Source organism: Rana temporaria, chromosome 5 (assembly GCF_905171775.1).
Source record: "Rana temporaria chromosome 5, aRanTem1.1, whole genome shotgun sequence".
NCBI classification, from domain to species: Eukaryota; Metazoa; Chordata; class Amphibia; order Anura; family Ranidae; genus Rana; species Rana temporaria.
The window spans coordinates 121,844,569-121,867,296 of NC_053493.1; the positions used below are offsets into that span (position 1 = coordinate 121,844,569).

General features: G+C 41.7%; 1 protein-coding gene across 1 annotated transcript in view; it reads left to right on the forward strand.

The window, feature by feature from the left end:
- OSBPL10 (oxysterol binding protein like 10) overlaps positions 1-22,476 on the forward strand; it is a 592,524-nt gene extending 570,048 nt beyond the window's left edge. The window contains exon 12 of the mRNA XM_040353085.1: positions 20,536-22,476. Coding sequence (XP_040209019.1) covers positions 20,536-20,580 — 45 coding nt within the window. The 3' untranslated portion in view covers positions 20,581-22,476. The remainder of the gene's footprint in view (positions 1-20,535) is intronic.
- Positions 22,477-22,728: the final 252 nt, after the last annotated feature.

Below are 22,728 nucleotides of genomic sequence, written 5' to 3' on the forward strand. Positions count from 1 at the left end.
ACTGTAGGCCATTCCTGGAGTGTGTGTTCAAATACACTTTCAGGCAGGCAGGTAGGTGACTCAGTGAGCTGCAGTGCATTTAATATATATATATATATATATATATATATATATATATATATATATATATATTAGTGCTGTCAAGCGATTAAAATTTCTAATCGCGATTAATCGCATTAATGTCATAGTTAACTCCCGATTAATCGCGCGATTAAGCAGGTTCACCCTTTAAAACATTTTTATTTTGTTTTCTTATTTATTTTATTTTTTTTTATAATATTAAATTGTGTTTTTTTTTTTTTTTTACATTTTGATCACTTTTATTGCTGTCACAAGGAATGTAAACATCCCTTGTGACAGCAATAGGTGGTGACAGGTACTCTTTATGGAGGGATCGGGGGTCTAAAAGACCTCCGAGCCCTCCTTTGCACTTCAAAGTATTCAGATCGCCGAAAACGGCGATTCTGAATACTGTGTACTTTTTTAAATCCGGCGCCATTGGCAGCCGAGAAACCCGGAAGTGACGTCATGACGCCGCTTCCGTGGTTTCAATGCGGAGACTGAATCAAAGCCGCTTACGGCTTAGTGTCAGTCTCCAACCTGGACACAGAAGGCGGCGGATCGAGGATCGGGTCTCCCGGTGGGACAGGAGGCCCGGTCAGGGCGGCGAAAGGCGGCGGGAGGGGGGGGATGTCCCCTCCCGCTCCTCCGGCATAACAACCGAGCGGCTTTTAGCCGCATCGGTTGTTATGTTTGGATAGCCGATCGCCCGCTCTAAACAACGGTACCGGGATGATGCCTGCGGCTGCAGGCATCATCCCGGTATAACCCCCGAACGCCGCCTCGTTAATCGCGCGATAAAAAAATTGACGACGTTAACATGGGTTTGCGTTAACGCCGTTAATAGCGCGTTTAACTGACAGCACTAATATATATATATATATATATATATATATATATATATATATATATATATATATACAGGCTTGTATATATATAGTTTAGCCAAGCCTATACCTGACTGTAGGCCATTCCTGGAGTGCGTTTTCAAAGACACTTTCAGGCAGGCAGGCAGGCAGGTGACTCGGTGAGCTGCAGTGTATAAAATATATATCCACTGCATTCTATTCCAGCCAAGCCTATACCTGACTGTAGGCTATTCCTGGAGTGCGTGTTCAAAGACACTTTCAGGCAGGCAGGCGACTCAGTGAGCTGCAGTGCATTTAATATATATATATATATATATATATATATATATATATATATATATATATATATATATATATACAGGCTTGTATATATATATATATATAATCTAGCCAAGCCTATACCTGACTGTAGGCCATTCCTGGAGTGCATGTTCAAAGACACTTTCAGGCAGGCAGGTGACTCAGTGAGCTGCAGTGCATTTAATATATATATATATATATATATATATATATACTGATTTACATGGTGAAGGAATACTTAGGGTGCAGGAATACCTAGGGGCAAGATCAGACTTGGAGATCTTTCCAACCAAAAATCCACTGGCTTACTGGGTCTTGAGGATGGATGGATCACTGGCCAGAGCTTGCATAGTATGCAATTGAGCTACTGGCCTGTCCTGTATCCAGTGTTCTTTCGGAACGCACATTCAGTGCTGCTGGAGGCTTTGTAACAGATCACAGAGTGCGCCTGTCCACAGACGTGATTGATCGGCTTACCTTCATAAAAATGAATCAGTCTTGGATCACCAGCTACCAAGCACCTGATGCTGATGTAACCGATTTTTTTTTATGAATGAGATCTCTTGAAGACTGCCTATGCTGATGCTGAGTGACTATCCTGTTATGCTGAATGACTATCCTATTCCTCCTCAATGTTCATGTTGATAGCTTCTAAAACATTTTTGGTTCTGGGCACCACTACCACCGGTGGCTGAAGCACAATTTTTGCTGTAATATTTTGCAGCAGGGCTTGTTCCTGCGCTTAACTACAGTATCTGTGAGGGGTTGCAGTGTTGTGGCACCACCACCACTGCCTAAGGCCCAATTTTTCTACCCCTGTCGAACAGGGACATGTAATTACAATTTTTGCTGTAATATTTCACAGCAGAGCATGTTCCTGCGCTCAACATGATTATCTGTGAGGCTTTAGAGTGTTGTGACACCACCAACACCGCCACCTAAGGCCGATTTTTTTCTGCCCCTGTTTAACAGGGGTGTGTAATTACAATTCTTGATATAATATTTCACAGCAGGGCCCGTTCCAGCGCCCACCAAGAGTAACTGCGAGGGCTTACAGTTTTCTGGTACCACCAGGACCTAAGGCCCAATTTCATGCAGAGTATATAGGGCAGGCCGTATAGTATATACAGGCGGTCCCCTACTTTCAAACATCCGGCTTACAAACGACTCCTACTTACAAACGGAGGGAGACAACAGGAAGTGCTAGTAAATCTTCCCCTGGGAAGGGAAATTCTCTCCTGTAAGAGTTAATATGGGAAAAAGGTGTCTCCACTGATGCTTTATCACCAATCCTTGTTTCCCTAAAAAAAAAAAAAATTCTAAATCCAATTGTCATTGGGACAGAAAGTGAGGTGAAATCTTCTGAACAGGGGCACAGAGAGCAAAACAAATGTTCCAGGGGTGTTTATAACCATTCCCTATGATATCCAAAAAGCTTAAAAATAGATTTTTTGGCTGGAGCTACACTTACAAAATGTACCTGTTCCAAATTACAAACAGATTCAACTTAAGAACAAACCTACAGTCCCTGTCTTTTTTGTGACTGCTTGTATACTGCTGTTCAGAGTATATAGGGCCTGGGGGCCCCACACTTTTTTTTAAATTTGGGTGCGGGGTTCCCCTTAATATCCCTACAAGACCCAAAGGGGCTGGTAATGGGCTGGGGGAGAGGGGGTACCCATGCCGTCTTTCTCAATAATTTCCATCTATATTGCCGGGACCCGACATTACATTACAGCCGCAAGCAGTTTTAAATTACTTTTATTCCTTTAGAAATTAAATTTTTTGCAGGGACAGTTCTAAACACGGGAAACACGCGCCACTTCACAGGCATACGATAGACACCCCCCAGGTACGATATTTAAAGGAATTTTTCACTTTTATTTTTTCACTTTAAGCATCATTAAATCACTGCTCCCGAAAAAACAGCCGTTTTAAAACTTTTTTTGCATTGATACATGTCCCCTTGGGCAGGACCTGGGTCCCCAAACCTTTTTAGAACAATAACTTGCATATTAACCTTTAAAGTCCGCACTTTTGATTGCTCACGTTCGAGTCCCATAGACTTTAACGGGGTTCGAATGTTCCCACAAACTTTCGGTCCGTTCGCATGTTCTGGATGCGAACCGAACCAGGGGATGTTCTGCTCATCACTAATGACAAAGCATTCCTGGCAAAAATGTATCACTATGAGGACCACCCCAACAGTCGACTGCAACATACTTCAACTAACACTATGAACCTGCTAGAATATTTGGGAACCACAGGATGGATAAGTAAAGAGCCCTTACCCTCCTCCATATACCTGCTTTTAATGCTACTATTTTTCAGTTTTGATCGCAGTGCCTTAACCTGTCAGATACCCATATGACTATTCTACAGTTGTATGTTTTTTCCTAGAGTGACTGTCTTTGGGTATGGTTACTTCCCTTATACTGCTGATGGCACTGTTGGACATCTTCCGGGAAGTAAGCATAAGTTTCCTTGGCCGACCACTGCATCTATGGTCATTAACGTTTCCCAATCAATGGTGTCCTTAATGCTGAGAAATACAGGCAGATACCCATCTATCGTGCCATACCATCGGGAAGGTGTGTGATTGTCCTCAAATTTTTTCTGCAGCAGGACAACGACCCCAAACATACAGCCAATGTCATTAAGAACTATCTTCGGCGTAAAGAAAAACAAAGAGCCCCAGAAGTGATGGTTTGGCCCCCACAGAGCCCTGATCTCAACATCATCAAGGTTGTCTGGGATTACATCAAGAGACACAAGAATTTAAGGCAGCCTGCATACAGAGTAGATTTGTGGTTAGTTCTTCCAAATGTTTGGAACAACCGATCTGCCAGAGTTCCTGCAAAAACTGTGTGCAACTGTACCTAGAAGAATTGAAGCTGTTTTGAAGGAGAAAAGTGGTCACACCAAATAATAATTTGATTTGGATTTCTCTTCTGTTCATTTACTTTCCATTCTCTTAATTGATAAAACTATGAACACTTTTTCTGAAAGCATTCCTATTATACTGAATTTTTTCACACCTGCTTCTATTGTGTAAAATGTGGAGATAGCAATTGCATAATAAGAAACCCTGTATGATTGTTGCATGACTGTATCTTTATAGCCACTATTTGATCCCTCTATCTAGATTTCTGAACTTCATAATGTCAACTAGGAATTAACACATTTAAATGTTTAAAGTGGTTGTAAAGCAGTGGCGTCTCCAGCTTTCATATTTAGGGGGGGGGCACATGGGGGGCAGGGACAAAAGTAGGGGGGCCAACTATGAAATGCAATTATATATATATATCCTGGGGCCCTTTACTACGATCCCACTATGGGCCCTTTCATATGTTCTGCAGTGAGCTCCCTTCCTACTATACTGGGGCCCCCCAGGGTGGCAGAAAACAAGAGATATATGTCACCAGCACACCAAGAAAATATAAGGGTCCAAAGCAGTGGGAGAACTATCATTGTTGCAAAGGTTGTCTTGCCACCGGGCCCTGGTGTTCTGCCACAGTGGGGATCCCCAGCTGTCCTGTCCCTGCTATTTACAGCGCTGGTCTGGCATCTGTCTCCTTGGCAGCGGCGGCAGTCTATAAGGACCTAGTGCTGGTGACATTATGGGTGCATGCAGGGGAAGGCTGGCACTATTGGTTATAGAGAGCCGAGCCCCTAGCTGGTCACCTAGCAGCAGTAATGCTGTATAACCTTCTCTCTTGACATGCTGATCGGCATGTGATCCAGGTAATGCTCCCAGTCAGATCTAATAAACACAGTATTTATTAGCATCAAGAGTACAACCACATAAATATAATCAACCGTATGATCAGCAGCCATGTGGACTGTAAAGTGTGGGCTTTGATCAATAAAATCACTGATATTTATGACTAGGATTTGACTAAGAGCATCACCTGGATTGCATCCCGATCAGCATATCAGAGAAGGGTCCACTGCTGCTAAGCAACCTGCAGGGAGCTAAACTGTCTACAACCAATAGAGATGGGCTCGGGTGTGTTTGAAATCCCACATGCCCGATCACGCCAGGAAGCCGACACTCCACAGTGTTAATCAATGTATGGGCTGCCTAAGAGCTAAGACCAGCCATAGACAGTTTAAATCTCAGCTGGTTTAGCAGAAACTGGCTGAGATTTGAACCAATAATGAGCAGATTCTCTTATAATTATCACTAGTGGTTGCTGTATAGCCACTGGTGATAATCACTGTTTGTCGGGAGAATATAATTGCTGGGCAGGAGGGATATTCCCCTGTCACCACTGTCTGTTGATGGGGAAATTATGCAAGTTTCTTTCCTGCAATCTGTGGATGCAGGAAAGAAATTTGCACCGTATATTATCTGCCTAACTGAAAGTGAAAGTAAATTGTGAATGTTTTGAAAGAACAGGAGAGGGGGAGGGAGACAGATGGGGGGAGAGAGAAGGGATGGAGATAATGTAGTTCAGTGATTACTGTGTACTGCAGTCTGCAGTGCACACACTTAAACACGGTCTAGGCTAGAATATCTGGTTGTGTGAGCGCTCACATTATGCAGTGTCGGCGAGCAGAGGGAGGGGGAGGAATCCCCCGCAGAGCTGACTGGGGACGCTCTCCCTCTCGGGGAGCAAAATACAAAAATTGGAAAAATACAAAAATTGCATGCTGTGCACATGGTGGGGCACAGCATGATGTTGGGGGGGTCATTGCCCCCTCTGGCCCCCCCCTAGGGACACCTGTTGTAAAGGCTGAAGGTTTTTTAATGTGCTGCCCCCCCCCAATTCTTACCTGAGCCCAATCCCAATCCAACTGTGCACTGGAGCCTCGGCTCCTCTGAGTCTCCCCCTACTCATTGACTGAGACAGTGCAGCAGGAGCCATTGGCTTCCACTGCTGTCAATCACAGCCAGTGAGCGGGGGGCAAAGGCCAAGCTGCACTGTGTGTCTGTAAGCGTCCTGGAAGTGAGCATGCACGAGTGTCTGCTCTGGGGGCACTCAGCAGGTGGGGAGGAGGCCAGGAGTGCCCGTGGGGGACCCGAGAAGAGGAGGATTAGGGCTGCTCTGTGCAAAAACTATTGCACAGAACAGGTAAGTATAACATGTTTGTTATTTTTAAAACAAATTTTTTTTTTTTAAGTAAAATTAAATAAAAGATGTTTTCAAAAAATCTTTCCATAAACTAACATACCATATAGATAAACATGTTACGGTAACTATTTTGATCTATTTATGTTCAAATTTTTACATGCATGCCCCCAAGGAACCTTTCTCTGTGGCACCTTGCAATGTCAACTGTGACAATACGTGTCACTGAACTCATTATACATATATCAAGGACAGAAAAAAAGGAGAGCTGTCAGCAAAGTCAACACACTGCTAGGAATCAGCCCTGAAGATATGAGTTGTCAGTGAGGATGGGGAAACAGTGTAGGGAATTAACTTTCAACTTCATTTTTTGAGCTCCACTAGACATCTTTTTTCATTATCAGTTGATCATTTTAGGTGTATAACGTTTGGGGTCTTGGCATAAATTCGAAGTCTTCCCATCCCCTCATCACCACACGAAATGCTTTACAGCTTAGCAATCAGTAAAGAAAAAAAAAAAAGATCAGTACTACCAGTATAATAATAATCACATTGTTATTTTATATTTTGACATTATTTTTAGTGCTTCTGTACACAATTGCCACATAGCTTTAACATACATTTCTTAACACTGGAGCTTTTTGGCAGAACTACAAATATCAGCTGTTTTTAGCTAAGGAGAACCTTGTGTTTGGCATTCAGGTTTAAAGAGTATCATTTTCAGCCAGGGATGGACTGGCCATTGGGACTACCGGGAGTTTCCCGGTGGGCCAATGGCTCAGTGGGCCGGTCGGAGGTCCGCCGTGATGTAGCTGTCAATCGCCGACAGCTGGCGCCTGACGGGTAGATCCAGATTTAACCAGCAATGCATTCAGAGTAGCACAGGAAGCGTGTGTAATAAGTTCTCTCTCATGTCACGCTGCGGCTGCTCCCCGCCCCTTGGCGGCCCGCCTCTCTTCTCGTCCATCCCTATTTGTTTGTGACATCATCTGGGATGGGCGAGAAGAGGAGAGGGGCCACCGGGGGGCGGGGAGCAGCCGCAGCGTGTCTATGATGTGCCCCGTGTCCTGATGTGCCCTGTGCTCTGATGTGCTGTGCCCTGATGTACCCTGTGCCCTGATGTTCCCCGTGTCCTGATGTGCCCTGTGCCCCCTGTCCTGATGTGCTCCGTGCTCTGATGTGCTATGTGCCCTGATGTGCTATCTGCCCTGATGTGCAATGTGCCCCGTGCCCTGAGGTGCTATGTGCCCAATGCCCTGATGTGCCCCGTGCCCTGATGTGCTGTGTGCCCTTTGGTGCTATGTTCCCTTATGTGCTATGTGCCCTGATGTGCTACAGTATGTGCCCCGTGCCCTGATGTGCTATGTGCCCTGATGTGCTATGTGCCCCGTGCCCTGATGTGATCTGATGTGCCCCGTGCCCTGATGTGCCCCGTGCCCCAATGTGGTGTGCCCTGATGTGCTGTGCCCTGTACCCTGATTTGATGTGCCCTGATGTGCCCTGTACGTGTTGTGCCCTGATGTGCTGTGCCCTGTACCCTGATGTGCTGAGCTCTGTACCGTACCCTGATGTGCACTGTACCCTGATGTGTTGTGCCCTGGGCCGCTCTGGCGAAGTTCAGGGCCACATTTTTGTCCCAGTCCAGCCCTGTTTCCAAGGAAGCTGCCATCTTTGCCTCTGTTTAATCTACAACTGCCATGATGTTGCACATGTGATCAGTTATGACACCAGCTATTGAATGGTTTGACAGTTTGGTTGAGAGCACAACCAACGGGAGTGTTAATTTCACATGCTGGAAATTAAGCTGTTTTATGGATGGGTTTACTTCCGCTTTAACTTAACAGTGCTAGATAAGCTGAAACAGAAGCTCCAAAAGCCAATAACTTTACTCCTAGATGGAGAAGCTGTTGTTCACAGCAGCCTTTACAGAAGCTACAGAAATTAAAGTGAAGGGAGCTGTGACTAATGATGATTCCAAAGACGTCTCCTGTAAGCCTCATGTCAGCTTTTCTTTTTTGGAGACTAAACTTGGTTAGAGTCAACTGAAAGCTCTGACACAAGTTTTCTGTTTATTTTCCTTCAACAACCTCCCTACTAGAGCCTCCTCCCACCCCCAGATCCCATAGCAGCAACATGCTTGCATCGGACCTATACAGGCCTCACAATCCCATCATGCTCTGGTACCTACCCATGTGATACCTACCCACGTGGGTAGGTATCACATGGGTAGGTACCAGAGCATGATGGGACTGTGAGGCCTATATAGGTCCGATGCAAGCCGCGCACACGTCATTGCAGCGAGGAAAGGCGACGTGTCAACATCGGGAGAAGAAGAGTAGTGAAGAACATGACGTCACAGCACGGAAGAAGAACTCACAGCACGGAAGAAGAAGACGTACAGCACGGAAGAAGAAGGCACCGGACAGCGAGAGGAAGAACCGGGGTGCGCCGAGTCAACAGCGGAGAGCGGCGAACATAGAAGGAGACCCCCGGAGAGTTGAGAAGACCCCCCGGATAGCGGAGAAGACCCGTCGGGATAGCGGAAGAAGAAGCCCCCCGCCGAAGACGCCGGAGGAAACCCGCCGGGGGGTGGGGGCTTTTTTAAGAGCGACCCCCCCGGCGGTGGAAGAGAACCAGACGGCGGCCCCCACCCACCCGAAGACGTCAAAGAAGAAGCTCCCCCTGGTAAAAGAGCTAATAAAGAAGACAGGGGGAGCCTCCGGAGCAGAAAAATAAATTATTTTAAAAACCCTTGTGTGGTGTGTTTATTAACTTTGACATTTTTCCTACAGGTGAATGGTTAGGGGTACGATGTACCCCATATCCATTCACTTAGGGTGGGGGGCCGGTATCTGGGGGCCCCCTTATTAAAGGGGGCTCCCAGATACCGATAAGCCTCCCGCCCGCATACCCCGACAACCAACGGCCAGGGTTGTCGGGAAGGGGCCCTGTCCTCATCAACATGGGGACAGGGTGCTCTGAGGTGGGGGGGCCGCAGTGCGCCCCCCTGCCCCAGAGCACCCAACCCCCCCATGTTGAGGGCATGCAGCCTGGTACGGCTCAGGAGGGGGGGGCGCTCGCTCGTCCCCACTCCTTTCCTGGCCGGCCGGGTAGCGTGCTTTGGATACGGGTCTGGTATGGATTGTAGGGGGACCCACTACGCCGTTTTTTCGGCGTGGGGGGGGGCTCTCCTTACAACCCATAACAGACCTAAGGGCCCGGTATGCTCCTCAGGGGGGAACCCATGCCGGATTTTTATTTAAAATCCGGCGGGGACTTCCCCCTCAGGATTCATAACAAACGCCGCACACGTGTAGAATTGGCGGGAATCCAAGTCGGATCTCCCGTCGCTTCTATGACGGCTTTGTCTCTATCGCGGCAAGCCAGCTCGGCGCTGGCTCCCGCGATGGGGCTCGTAGGTGCTCAATCTCGCCGAGAAAGGGAGCGAGATTGACACAATATCGCGTGCACCTACTGTAGTAGTAATATTAATATTCGTTCTCACAGTTACCATGCATGAGTATATCTACGTAGATACCATTTTTAAGTTACTATGTTCCCTTAAAGCACAGTTTGCAAAAGGGAAATCAATTGATGCTCTAGGTAAATTGTAAATGGTAATTTCCACTCACTTTCAAGTCACTACAGAAAGAATCCTTTCATTATTCAGTATGTAGTTGGCGAGAAATAAATTAAATATTACTAAGAACACCAATATGTGATTTATTCATGAATTCGCTATAGCCAGCCTTTCACTCTCTGACCATTATTGATTAAATCCCACAAAATTGTATCTTAGGTTAAAGTGCACTTTAAAAAAAAAATAACATGTTATGAAATCAGGCTCTGCAATATAATCTTACATTAAGAATGTTGAAGTGTATACTGCTAAAATGGAAGAAGTTGTCAAAAAGTGGCCTTTATTTAAAAAAGAATAAAAAAGCGGAGAGGAAAAACTTGTGTACAACACACAGAAACCAATCAGATATTTGCTGTCAAATTGTTAGCTAGCCAAATCCGTTGTGAATTATATTGTGTTTAAAAGTGTTAAGCTAGCCATGGAGGGGTAGTTTTTTTTTTTTTTTCTTTTTTCGTTTACCCAGTGGGCTGAATGGAAAAAAGCAAACTGATTCTTTCATCCACATAAGAGAGGTGGATGAAAGGAGAAGTACAGCAAAAGCTATTTTGTCTGTACTTATGTGGGTCATAGGGGTGCAATTAATTTTTACAAGTGTAAGAGACTATGGGGCAGATCCACGAAGAAGTTACGACGGCGTATCTATTGATACGCTGCATATCTTCTATTTTGCTCCGGCGTATCTTTGTTTTGTATCCACAAAACAAGATATGCCTGAAGTTGGGCTAGATCCGACTGGCGTACGTCTTAGTACGCCGTCGGATCTAAGGTGCATATTTACGCTAGCCGCTAGGTGGCGCTTCCGTCCAATTCCACATCGAGTATGCAAATTAGCTAAATACGCAAATCCACCAACGTACGTCCGGCCGGCGCATTTTTTTACGTCGTTTCCGTAAGGCTTTTTTTGGCGTAAACTTACCCCTGCTATATGAGGCGTACTCAATGTTAAGTACGGACGTCGTTCCCGCGCCGAATGTTGAAAATTTTACGTCATTTGCGTAAGTCGTTCGCGAATAGGGTTTTGCGTAGAATGGCATTCACGTTGTAAGCATTGGCTTGTTGCGGGTTAATTTCGAGCATGCGCACTGGGATACCCCCACGGACGGCGTATGCGCCGTTCAGAAAAATGTAATTTACATCGGGTCAAGTAAAATTAACATAAAACACGCCCACATCTTTAACATTTGAATTCCGCGCCCATACGCCGGCAGATTTACGCTACGCCGCCCTAACTTTAGAGGCAAGTGCTTTGTGAATACAGCACTTGCCTCTCAAAGTTGCGGCGGCGTAGCGTTAATACGATACGCTACGCCTGCCGAAAATTACGATCCGCTACGTGGATCTGGCCCTATGTTTTTACCACTGAACCAATGTGAGGGGCAGGCTTTATCCCACTGAAACAAGTGTAAGAGAAAGCTTTCCTCCCACCAAAACCAGTGTAAGTCCAGTCTTCCTCCCATTAAAAAAACTATATAAGGCATTCTGCCTCCCACTGTAACTGATATAAGGAGCATTTCTCCCCCCCCCCCACTACCCCCCACTGTAAGTAGACCTTGTATCTTATGTTTTCTTGACTGCTGCACTTTGAAAGCTGTGCTGTATTTTACATAAACCTGACCTCTAAATCTTGTAAGATTTGCTGTACATTGCATACGCTGATTATTGCACTCTGTTTACTGTGCTCTAGATTCTCAACTCCAGTCCTCAAGGCGCCCCAATAAGTCATGTTTTCAGGATTTCCCTCAGATGAAATGGCTGTGGTAATTACTAAGGCATTACTAAGGCAGTGAAAATGATCAAATCAACTGTGCACAGTAACACTTTATACACTGAGTGTTATGTTGCTTGCATAGTTCTAACTGCTGTAGTTTGGAAGCTGTGCTGTCCATAATATTCACCATTTTCTAGGTAAATACATTTCTAAAGGTGCTATTGACATTACATTTTCACCACATGCTGGTAACAACCCATGCAATCCATACATACTTTTTTCATTTAACTTTTTATTAAATATTTTTTCAACAAAAACTTAACATCAACATGACATTCTTACATTTATATACTAACATACATTTAACAACACATACATGGTCTCCTTAAAACCCCTTATTTTGGTTAACATAAGGTGACCCCTTTTTCCTTTTCTCCTTCCTTCCCTCTTCCTTAGAAAAGAAAAGAGAGGAGACAAATACACCCCCCTCCATCTCCCCCTCCCTACCTCACTTAGAGACCGGGGGGCGACCTCTATGGGATATGTACTATTCAGTCCAACTAGGTCCCTAATACAGGTACTAATAGGGCAGGTAGAGGTAGGTGAGGTGCAGGAAAGTAGAAAAGGGGGAGGGACAAAGATACAATAGGGGAAGAAAAAGAGAAAGAAAAAAAAGAGAGAAAAAAAAAAACCCCACCTCATTTATAACTGTGACTAAATCATCCCTTACTTCAAGGGCACTGCTTTTTTAAATTGTCCTTTATATTTCTAAGTGATAGCTACCTCCCATACCGATATGTGAATAAATAAAAAAATAAAAAATAAAAATAAAATAGTAATTATCCCTGTTGTGACCTTCCTATTTTAAAATTACAAAATTCTATTGCATTGTGGCTTAAGAGAGAGGGGGCTTCTACTATCCCCGTCCTCTTTCAGGAGGAAGATAGGGGAGCCCAAAAAAAAAAGGAAGATGAGGGGGTGATGACCCCCCCCCCCACCCATCTTATATGTGTATGTGCCAAGCCTTCTTAATTATATATCCATACATACAAAGAAAACAAAATAAATAAGTTCAGAAATTAGGTTATGTGTAATAAAATTTACACATGTAACAAAAGATTAAACACAAAAGCAGCAAGAAGGCATATAAAGCAAAGACACCGGATGAAAACTATTAGTAATTAGCAATCCTGCCCCTTGTCAGTACAAATTAATATCAGCTGGTTCAGTCTCAACTGATGGCCTATAAAAAGGTGTCTCATTACCAAGGTATCACACAAGAAACATCTCATGATGGGTAAAAGCAAAAGAGCTCTCTCAAGACCTTCGCAACCTTGTTGTTGCAAAACATACTGATGGCATTGGTTACAGAAGGATTTCTAAACTTCTGAATGATCAAGTGAGCACTGTTGGAGCCATGATCCTGAAGTGGAAAGAACACAATTTCACCATTAACTGCCCACAACCAGGTGCTCTTTGCAATATGTCTGACAGAGGAGTGAAAAAAATCAACAGAAGAGTTGTCCAAGAGCCAAGGACCACTTGTGGAGAGCTTCAGAAAAACTTGGAATGAGAAGGTACAATAAGTAATTCACTTAACCGCCATGACCTGTATGCACGCTCACCACACGTTTGCTGCAAAACATTTAGACAAGCCTGTGAAATACTATAAGAATGTAGTCTGGTCAGATGAGACGGAAATTTAACTATTTGGATGCCAGAATAAACACCATGTTTGGAGGTCAAATAGCACTGCATGTCACCCCAAAAACACCATACCAACAGTGAAGTTTGGAGGTGGGAACATCATGGTGTGGGGATGTTTTTTAGCATACGGTACTTGCAAACTTCGTATCATTGAAGGGAGGATGAATGGAAAAATGTACCAAGACATTCTTGATAAAAATCTGCTGCCATCTACCAGGATGATGAAGATGAAATGAGGGTGGACATTTCAGCACAACAATGATTCTAAGCACAAAGCCATGGAAACTCTCAATTGGTTTCAAAGAAAGAAAATAAAGCTGCTAGCATGGCCTAGCCAATCACCTAACTTGAATATAGAGAGATCAGAGTTCATAGAAGAGGCCCACGGAACCTTCAAGATTGTAAGACTGTGTGGAAGAATGGGCCAAAAGCACACCTGAGCAATGTATGCAACTATTTTCTCCATACAGGAGGTATTCTTGAAGCTGTCAATGCCAACAAATGATTTTGTACTTAATTTCTGAACTTGTTTGTTTGTTTGTTTGGTTTCTGTGTATGGATGGATTGCATGGGTTGTTACCGACATGTGGTGAAAATTTCATGTCAATAGACCCTTTAGAAATATATTTACATAGAAAAACAGTGACGTGTTTAATACTTTATTTTACCCGCTGTATATATACAGTGTGTGTATATACTGTGGGCTGGATTCAGATAGAATGGTCTATCTTTTGTCCCGGTGTAACGTATCTCAGATACGTTACGCCGCCGTAATTTAGGGCGCAAGTTCTGTATTCAGAAACAACTTGCGCCCTTAGTTACGGCGGCGTAACGTATCTGTGTTGGCGTAAGCCCGCCTAATTCAAATGTGGATGATGTGGGCATGTTTTATGTATATTAACTGTGACCCTGCGTATATTTCATTTTTTTTACGAACGGCGCATGCGCCGCTCGTGAAAAAATCCCAGTGCGCATGCTTGAAATTCCGCCGCAAATCGTCATTGCTTTCGACGTGAACGTACATTACGCCCAGCCCTATTCGCGAATGACTTACGCAAACAACATTTTCAAAACTCGACGCGGGAAGGACGGCCATACTTAACATAGGATACGCCTCATATAGCAGGGGTAACTATACGGCGAAAAAAGCCTAACGTAAACGACGTAAAAAAATGCGCTGGAGATACGCCGTCGTATCTTCTCTCTGAATCTACCCCATTGTGTGTAAAAAAACAATAATAATCCTAACAAAGCTATTCTAAAACATACCTCTAGACAGAGGAATATACTGGCAAATTTACTACATAGCTATGACCTTATTGATGTCTGGAGAGATACTCATCCTACAATTAGAGATTATACGTTTTATTCCCATGCCCATAAAACATATTCACGAATTTATCATTTGTTTACTGTATCCCCCTTACTCCCATACATATCATCATCTAAGATACTTCCTATGACATGGTCAGACCACTCCTCGGTTCAAATTATATTGACGAATCTCTGGTCCAAAACATGCCCAACATCGTGGAGATTAAATGAATCCTTATTGAACAACAAAGTCATAGAAGAGGAAATTGAGTTAACCATTAAGAAATATTTCAAGATTAATTCCTCATCAATTTCTTCTCCTACTATCGATAATATGGGCAGCTCATAAAGCTAATATGCGCGGTAAATTAATTCAATGAGCCTCCAAAGTTAAAAGATATATGCCAACAAGAGAGTAAATTACTTCATCTCATTCGAGAACAAAAGAAGGACCCACACATTGATCTTAGATCCCGGATTGATGCAGCCAGAACAACATTACATTTTAATCTAACCACTATAGCGGAAAAATATATTAGATGACCTAAACATAAATATTACACAATGGTAAATAAACCTAACAAATTATTGGCAAGAAAACTCACTCCTAGGTCATTCAACATTGCACTTCCTAAACTATGCTTAAAAAATGGCCACACCACTCAAAACCCCCAACTAATTATACAAGAATTCTTTAATTTTTACTCTAAATTATGTGCAGCCCCTAAAACTTTTGATAAAACTAAAGCAGAGAGCTTTTTACATGATTTAAACCTCCCTACCATATCTAACATTCGGAATTGATGGAAGAAGAGTTTACAATAAATGAAACAAAAAACAGCTATTAAATCTATAAATCCATCCAAATCCCCAGGACCAGACGGATTATCCGGTCATTACTACCATAAATACGCTGATTTTTTGGCCCCACATCTTTGTAAATTCTATAATTACTTAAGAAAGGGTGCACCTCTTCCAAAACAAGAGAACTCAGCTTTTATCCATGTAATTCCTAAACTAAATAAAGACCATAGTGACTGCACAAACTATCGTCCGATATCATTAATCAACGTTGACCTTAAACTGCTAACGAAAATATTAGCCACCCGTATTTATTCATAATAAAATACATTCACCCCAATCAGGCAGGATTTATACCCAATCGACAAGCCCCAGACCAGACGCATCATAGATATTATTTCAGCATTGAACTCGGGCTGGGATGGAGGAGGCCAAAGGGGAGCATTATTGATGTCCTTAGACTTAGCATTTGACTCCCTGACCTGGGATTATTTATTCTTTATATTAGAACGATACGGATTTGGCCTAAAATTTCTTACAACGCTTAAAATGATATATGACACCCCTACAGCAAAAATAGTAGTGAAAGGTTACAAATCTCAAAATATAGTTATAGGTAGAGGTACCCGCCAAGGATGTTCCCTTTCTCCTTTATTATTTATTTTAGCACTAGAACCATTAGCCATCAAAATAAGGGAACATCCTGACATGGGAGTTATTTGCGGAGATTGAGAACACAAATGTGCATTGTTCGCGGAGGATATTCTGATGCTCCTTTCCTCCCCGATCACATCAATTCCAAATCTGAATGTGGTATTAAGTCATTTTACATCCTTTACTGGACTACAAGTAAACTAATTCTAAATCACAAGCTCTCAATATATCTTTACATCCTACCACAATACATTCTTTACGTGAATGTTTCCCCTTTAATTTGAAAAAAGAATCATTACCTTATCTGGGAATAAATCTGACCCCCAATATTACTACTCTATACAAACAAAATTATCCCCCCCTCTATGATAAATTATTGAAGACTCTTCAAAATTGGTATAACAATCCCCCTTCATGGTTCGGTAGACTGTACTCAGTTAAAATGATAATTCTACCAAAAATATTATACTTATTCAGATGCCTTCCAAGATCAATAATATGTACAGATTTGCAAAAATTTCAGGCAAAATTACTCAATTACATATGGGATGGTAAAAAGTCTAGAGTGAACAAACAAACGTTATATACCCCTAAAATAAAAGGAGGTTTGGGTATGCCCAATTTATTGAAATACTTTCAAGCAACACAACTATCTCAATTGATTCGCTTTCATACTAGGCAATCTAAACCAATATGGATGAAACTAGAATCCTCTCTGTACCCCAACATTAGTCACTTAATGTGGATAAAAAGTAGAGACAGACCAACTATTCTATGTCCATCTTTATCCTTTTCCCTTCATTTATGGGATAGACTGTCCACCTCTAACAAACTTAAATCTCCACACACTCCCTTGGCACCATTACTCAATAATTCCTCATTTCTCCCTGGATTACGTCCGCAAGATTTTTCATGGTGGACTAATAAGGGATTGTTAAGGATAGCGGACCTATGTGATCATAAAGGCGCATTGACAAAATCGGTGTTATGGGAAAGATTTAATTTACCAGACTCGGAATGCCACCGTTACACTCTCATAAAAAAATTCTTAATGAAATTAAGCCACATTTCTAATTTGTCAACATTCACTCCTATAGAGAATCTTTGTAGGTCTCTCGATAAACACTCAAGCCATATATCATTGATCTATGGTATCCTATCCTTAAACTCTCAAAAACTATTTTTTATGCAACAGTGGGAACAAGATAGTGGTTCTTCTATGGAAAATAAAGACTGGAATAAATTAGCCCTAAATGCTTCTAAATCGATCATCAATACATCCTTAATAGAAGCAAATTACAAGGTCTTGTTAAGATGGTACATGGTTCCAGTCTGTGTAGCTTCTTTTGTCCAAGGAGTATCACCATATTGCTTTAGAGGATGTAGTACTGAAAGAACCATGTATCACATTTGGTGGACTTGTCAAAAAGTGAGGAGGTTCTGGATTCGTACCTATAATTTTATATATTCCTTAACCCATGTGAACCTCATGAAATCGCCACTAAATGCATTATTGGGAGTACAAGTGAAAACAACATCAAAACAAATGAAAAAATTGATAACTTTTATATTTATCGCAGCTAGAATATCCATCGCTAAATCCTGGAAGACCCCTACAATTCCATTCAATCTATTGAAAACCAAACTGTCATGGATAATGATTAATGAACGATTATCTGCTCTTAAAGACAATAAAATTGCTTGGTTTGATACTGTATGGGAACCCTGGATTAACTATAATATAAATACTTAATGTGATGTGAATTCCCTTGAAGTTTGTAGTCTATACTCTAAATTAAAGAGCACTCTCATCCTCCTCCCCCCCTTTTTTCTCTTCCTTTCTCTCTCCCCCTCTCTTTTTTTTCTATACTCAATATATTCCTTCTTTACCTACTAATTATTAGAAGTGTTCTATTTGTTAGAATGGTCCTTAAGACCATATTAAGATTTATTACTTAAATCCTAAGTCAGACTTAAAAAATGGCTACTGACATTTTATGATGCTATTTTTATTTATTCTCCATCAATACTTATGTCTGAATATCTGTTTTACTGCAATATTTGATTCTATTGTTATGTTTGTCTACAAAATTTCAATAAAAACATTGAAAATAAATAAATAAATAATGATAATACAATGAATAATAATTTATCAATTATAAACCTAAAAAGGGTAAAAAGTGGAGAAAAAAGAAAATTAAATCAATATTTTGTTTGTCTACCTTTCGAACCCTACCCATGCCTTTAAAATAGCATCAGTTCTCATAGGCGTACTTGCACAGTTTTTAAAGGAGAAGAATGGCCAAAGCTTATTTGGACCTACCTCTCCTATGGATCACAGGAGTGCAATTTGTTCTGTACTCATGTGACCCATTTTCAGTTGAATAACGGACTAAAGCCTCCTGTTGGTTAACCTCACTCAGCCGGTCGAGGCTGGTGAAAGATCCAGACTTTACAGTTGAGATTTACCCAGATACCTGGACCGGCAGCTGGCTTTGCCTCTCAGCTGTGCCGCTGGGAGACTGAGCCAGCCGCTCCCTCCCCTCCAGAGAGTGTTGGAGGGGCAGAGCAGAGAGCCAGTGATTGACAGAGGGGAGAACTGAATGATCAGCTGTGTTTTATTGCTCAGTTCAGTGCAAAGGCAGATGCATTGGATCAATGCTGCATCTACCTAGGTGAGTATGAGGTTTTTATTTTTGTTATACCCCATACTTCTCTTTTAAGGAACGCCGCAATAAAGTTGTGTAAACATCTAGGAGAACTTTCCAAAGTTCTTCTATAGATAAAGGCTTTATTTTTAGTTATGTTAGCAAAGAAAAGGTATTACAACCCATGGATAAAGGATGCTGCACACCCCTGATAATACTTGAAGAAAAGGAAATTTACCCCTAGGGGCTTTGTGTTGCAGCACGGTATAAATCATATACAAATATAGTAAACAAGTATAAATTTATTAGAATAAATATGATTATCAAAAAGAGCCTGAAAATAAAGGGACTCAAGATATGAGCTTTGACAGAAAAAAATCAATCAATCAAAGAAGAAAAAAAAGATCAAACACAAAATGGTAACAAATGCAAATTGAACAGTACTATATACATGTGAGCACTATGAGAATGAAAGACCCTACGCATTTATACTTTTTTACTATATTTGTTTATCATTTATACCATGCTGCGACACAAAGCCCCTAGGGGTAAATTTCCCTTTCTTCTATTTTTAGTTATGTGGATTTTTTTAAACTAATTTCCTGGTGTACTTAAATTTGTGAATTGAGCCTATTGTTCTGCATGATGGATGAGTATTTTCCTGTAACTTTCAGCACTAAAGAGACCATACAGTCTGACCAAATCTTCAACTTGCATCCCTAAACCTGCAAGCAACTTCCACCATGTTTCAATGTTGCCTGCAGACACCGAGGCCCAGATCCACGAAGAAGTTACGTTGGCGTATCTATTGATACGTTGCGTAACTTCTAGGATGCTCCGGCGTATCTTTGTTTTGTATCCACAAAACATGATACGCCTGAAGCTGGGCTAGATCCGACTGACGTACGTCTTAGTACGCCGTCGGATCCAAGGTGCATATTTACGCTGGCCGCTAGGTGGCGCTTCCGTTGATTTCCGCGTCGAGTATGCAAATTAGCTAGATATGCCAATCCACAATCGTACGTCTGCCCGGCGCATTTTTTTACGTCGTTTACGTAAGGCTTTTTTCGGCGTAACGTTACCCCTGCTCTATGAGGCGTACGCACTGTTAAGTATGGACGTCGGGCCAGCGTCAAATTTTCTGTCGTGTACATAGTTTGCGTAAAACGTTCGCAAATAGGGCTTTGCGTAAATTACGTTCACGTCGTCTAGGCATTGAGCGGGCGTAATTTAATTAGAAAATTTGACGTAATACTGAGCATGCGCGCGCATGCACCATACGAAAAAAGCGTCATTCACGTAGGGTCAAGCTTATTTTACATAAAACACGCTCCCCTGTTCATCATTTGAATTCCGCGCCCTTACGCCGGGAGATTTACGCTACGCTGCCGTAACTTTAGAGGCAAGTGCTTTGTGAATACAGCACTTGCCTCTCAAAGTAGCGGCGGCATAGCGTAACTATGATACGCTACGTCTGCCTAAAATTACGCCGGGCTACGTGGATCTGGCCCCATATGTGTAACACTCTTCAGTCCTTCGGTTAACAAACTGCCTTCTTTCACAGCCAAATATTTCCAAATATAACTTTCACTTTGGATAGACATACTTTCCCTAGGGCTCTAAATCTTTATGTAATTTTTCCAAAATTGTTTAGTGATATGACATGTTGAATGTGATATAGAGTGAAAAGACAATGTGGTTTTGATAACAGATCATTAAAACTGGCTATTAAACATGTGCCTCTTTTTTTTTTTTTTAGGGTGAAGCCTGGGTATATGCAAACCCACTATGGAAAGCACAGTGATTACGATGGTCCAAGTACTCCTAGCAACCTGCCATGTTAAGAGAAATCCTGCCAAGGAATAATATGTTTCTGCAGCTGCAATGTTAACCACTGTATTCAAAAGCCATTATATATTCCACTTGATGTGTACATATATAAATATATATAGGTATGCACTCTGTGTATCAAAACTGATATAAATATATGTATATACACAAATTATAAATATGATAATTAAGATTTTTATAAACCCTTTGGAAATTTATTTGCCAAATATTTTCCACTCTTTAGGTGAAAAAAAGTAACCATCTAATTACATTTCAGTCTAATATACCTTAAGGTCACATTTCAACAACAAAAAGGGACAGAAACTTTGTTATTGCTGATTTTTTTGCAAAGATCATTTGTAGATATCTGTAGCATATTGTTATGACTCAGGATTCAAAATTATTTCTCTATCAACCTCTTAGACTAAAACAGGATTTAATAAACTCTCCTAATTTGCCTAAGCTCCACCCAGAACTTCATCATATTTAGACAAGGATCATTTGCTTTTGAAAAGCCCTTCCAGCCTCAGTTAATCCCATGAAGACTTCTGCCAGAAATTCACTCAATGTGCCCTTTGTAAAGGCTTGGCTGGGTACTTCCTTTTTCAGCTGCCTAAATACTCGAACTCGAATTATGCCTTGACGCTAGGACGTTGCTAAAAACTCTCCCAGCTGTTACTTCTCTCAATCCCCCCCATTACAGGTGCAAACTCATAAACCCTTATAGATTGGCAGTTTGTGATCTTTGCTATTGAATCATCGCTGAGCTCAGAGCTACTACATCAGGGAAGAGAGAGCATGTGCAAGGGGGTTTGATTTAGAGAAAGTGCTCACTTCATTGATCGTGAGGGCGAGCAGTAACAGTTGGGAGTGTCTTAGCAATGCCCTAGCAACAATGCAGGATGAGGGATGCCATCTCTGGGAGTTTTTCAGCCAGGCTTCTGAAGACACATAAATATCCCACACCTATGTCAAGGCCATTATTCAGTTTTGATTGAAAGTTGCAGAGTTTGTTTTTTTATCTACAGGTGCTCCTTACCCACAAATACACGTTTTTAATAAAGGAGAACTATCCTTTTAAAGTGTCTGTCCAGGCAAAATTGATAGTCTTTTTTGCAGTGTTCCCATACTATATATACATCACAAAATGTACCATTTTACAGCCCCAGTTATTGTAAGAAAAATACCTGGTGATCCTGCCATTCCCCAGAATTTCACTGTGTTTTATGTCCTGGACTGACAACACGATTCAGCCTTCTTTCAAATGGCTGAAACCCCCCCCACCCGCCCAAAGATTGTCAGTACCCAAAAGATGAGCAATTATGCATGCATACAGTGCTGGTCATGTCGGGCACTTTCATCAGTGCACATGCACATACAGCCTCTCTGTTCCTCTCTCCCTAACTTTGGCTTTTGGAGCAGTGTGAGTGGTGTCAGTTCCTATTCTGATGCCATGCTCAAGGGAAAGCTCTGCCCACAAGTAAATGGCACATACCAAGGCTCGGCTCAGCAAAAGATTACCCTGAAAAAAAAAAAACTTTTAAAAATCATAAAGCAATATAAACGTTTACATTAGGGCTGTTGGTAATACAATGATTATCCAATTACTATCTAATTGGGTAGGTAACTAACAAGTGTAGGTAATGAATCTTGAAAATGGGTTACTTTATAATTTTAAAAACCTCAAGCCTTGCTTTCAGAACATACACCTTTCTATGTACTCAGGTTTTCTTCAGTTTAAAATATGTTAGTATTGGATAATTCATGTTCTATGTTAGCTTGAGAAATGGATCTCCTGTCTCTGCATTGTTGGTATTTACTTTGATGTTTGTCCTTCCATGATTTGAAGTAAAATTTTAAATTTCCTTATTTTTGGAGTTTTGCCATCTTTTTCTTATTTTGCAGTTGTGTTGTATTTGTAGTGTTAAAATGACAGATGAACAATATGTTTTTCTCTTCAGTTCCCATAGAGATCAGTCCTGTGATAAATTGGTAAATGCAACTCCGGGTAATTTTTTGTTTTATATAAAGTGGAAAAAGTTTAATACCTCGGTTTTCTTTTTGCTATTGAAACCATTGGTAGATTTGAAGGCACAAACCAAACAGATTGAGTTCAAAGCTG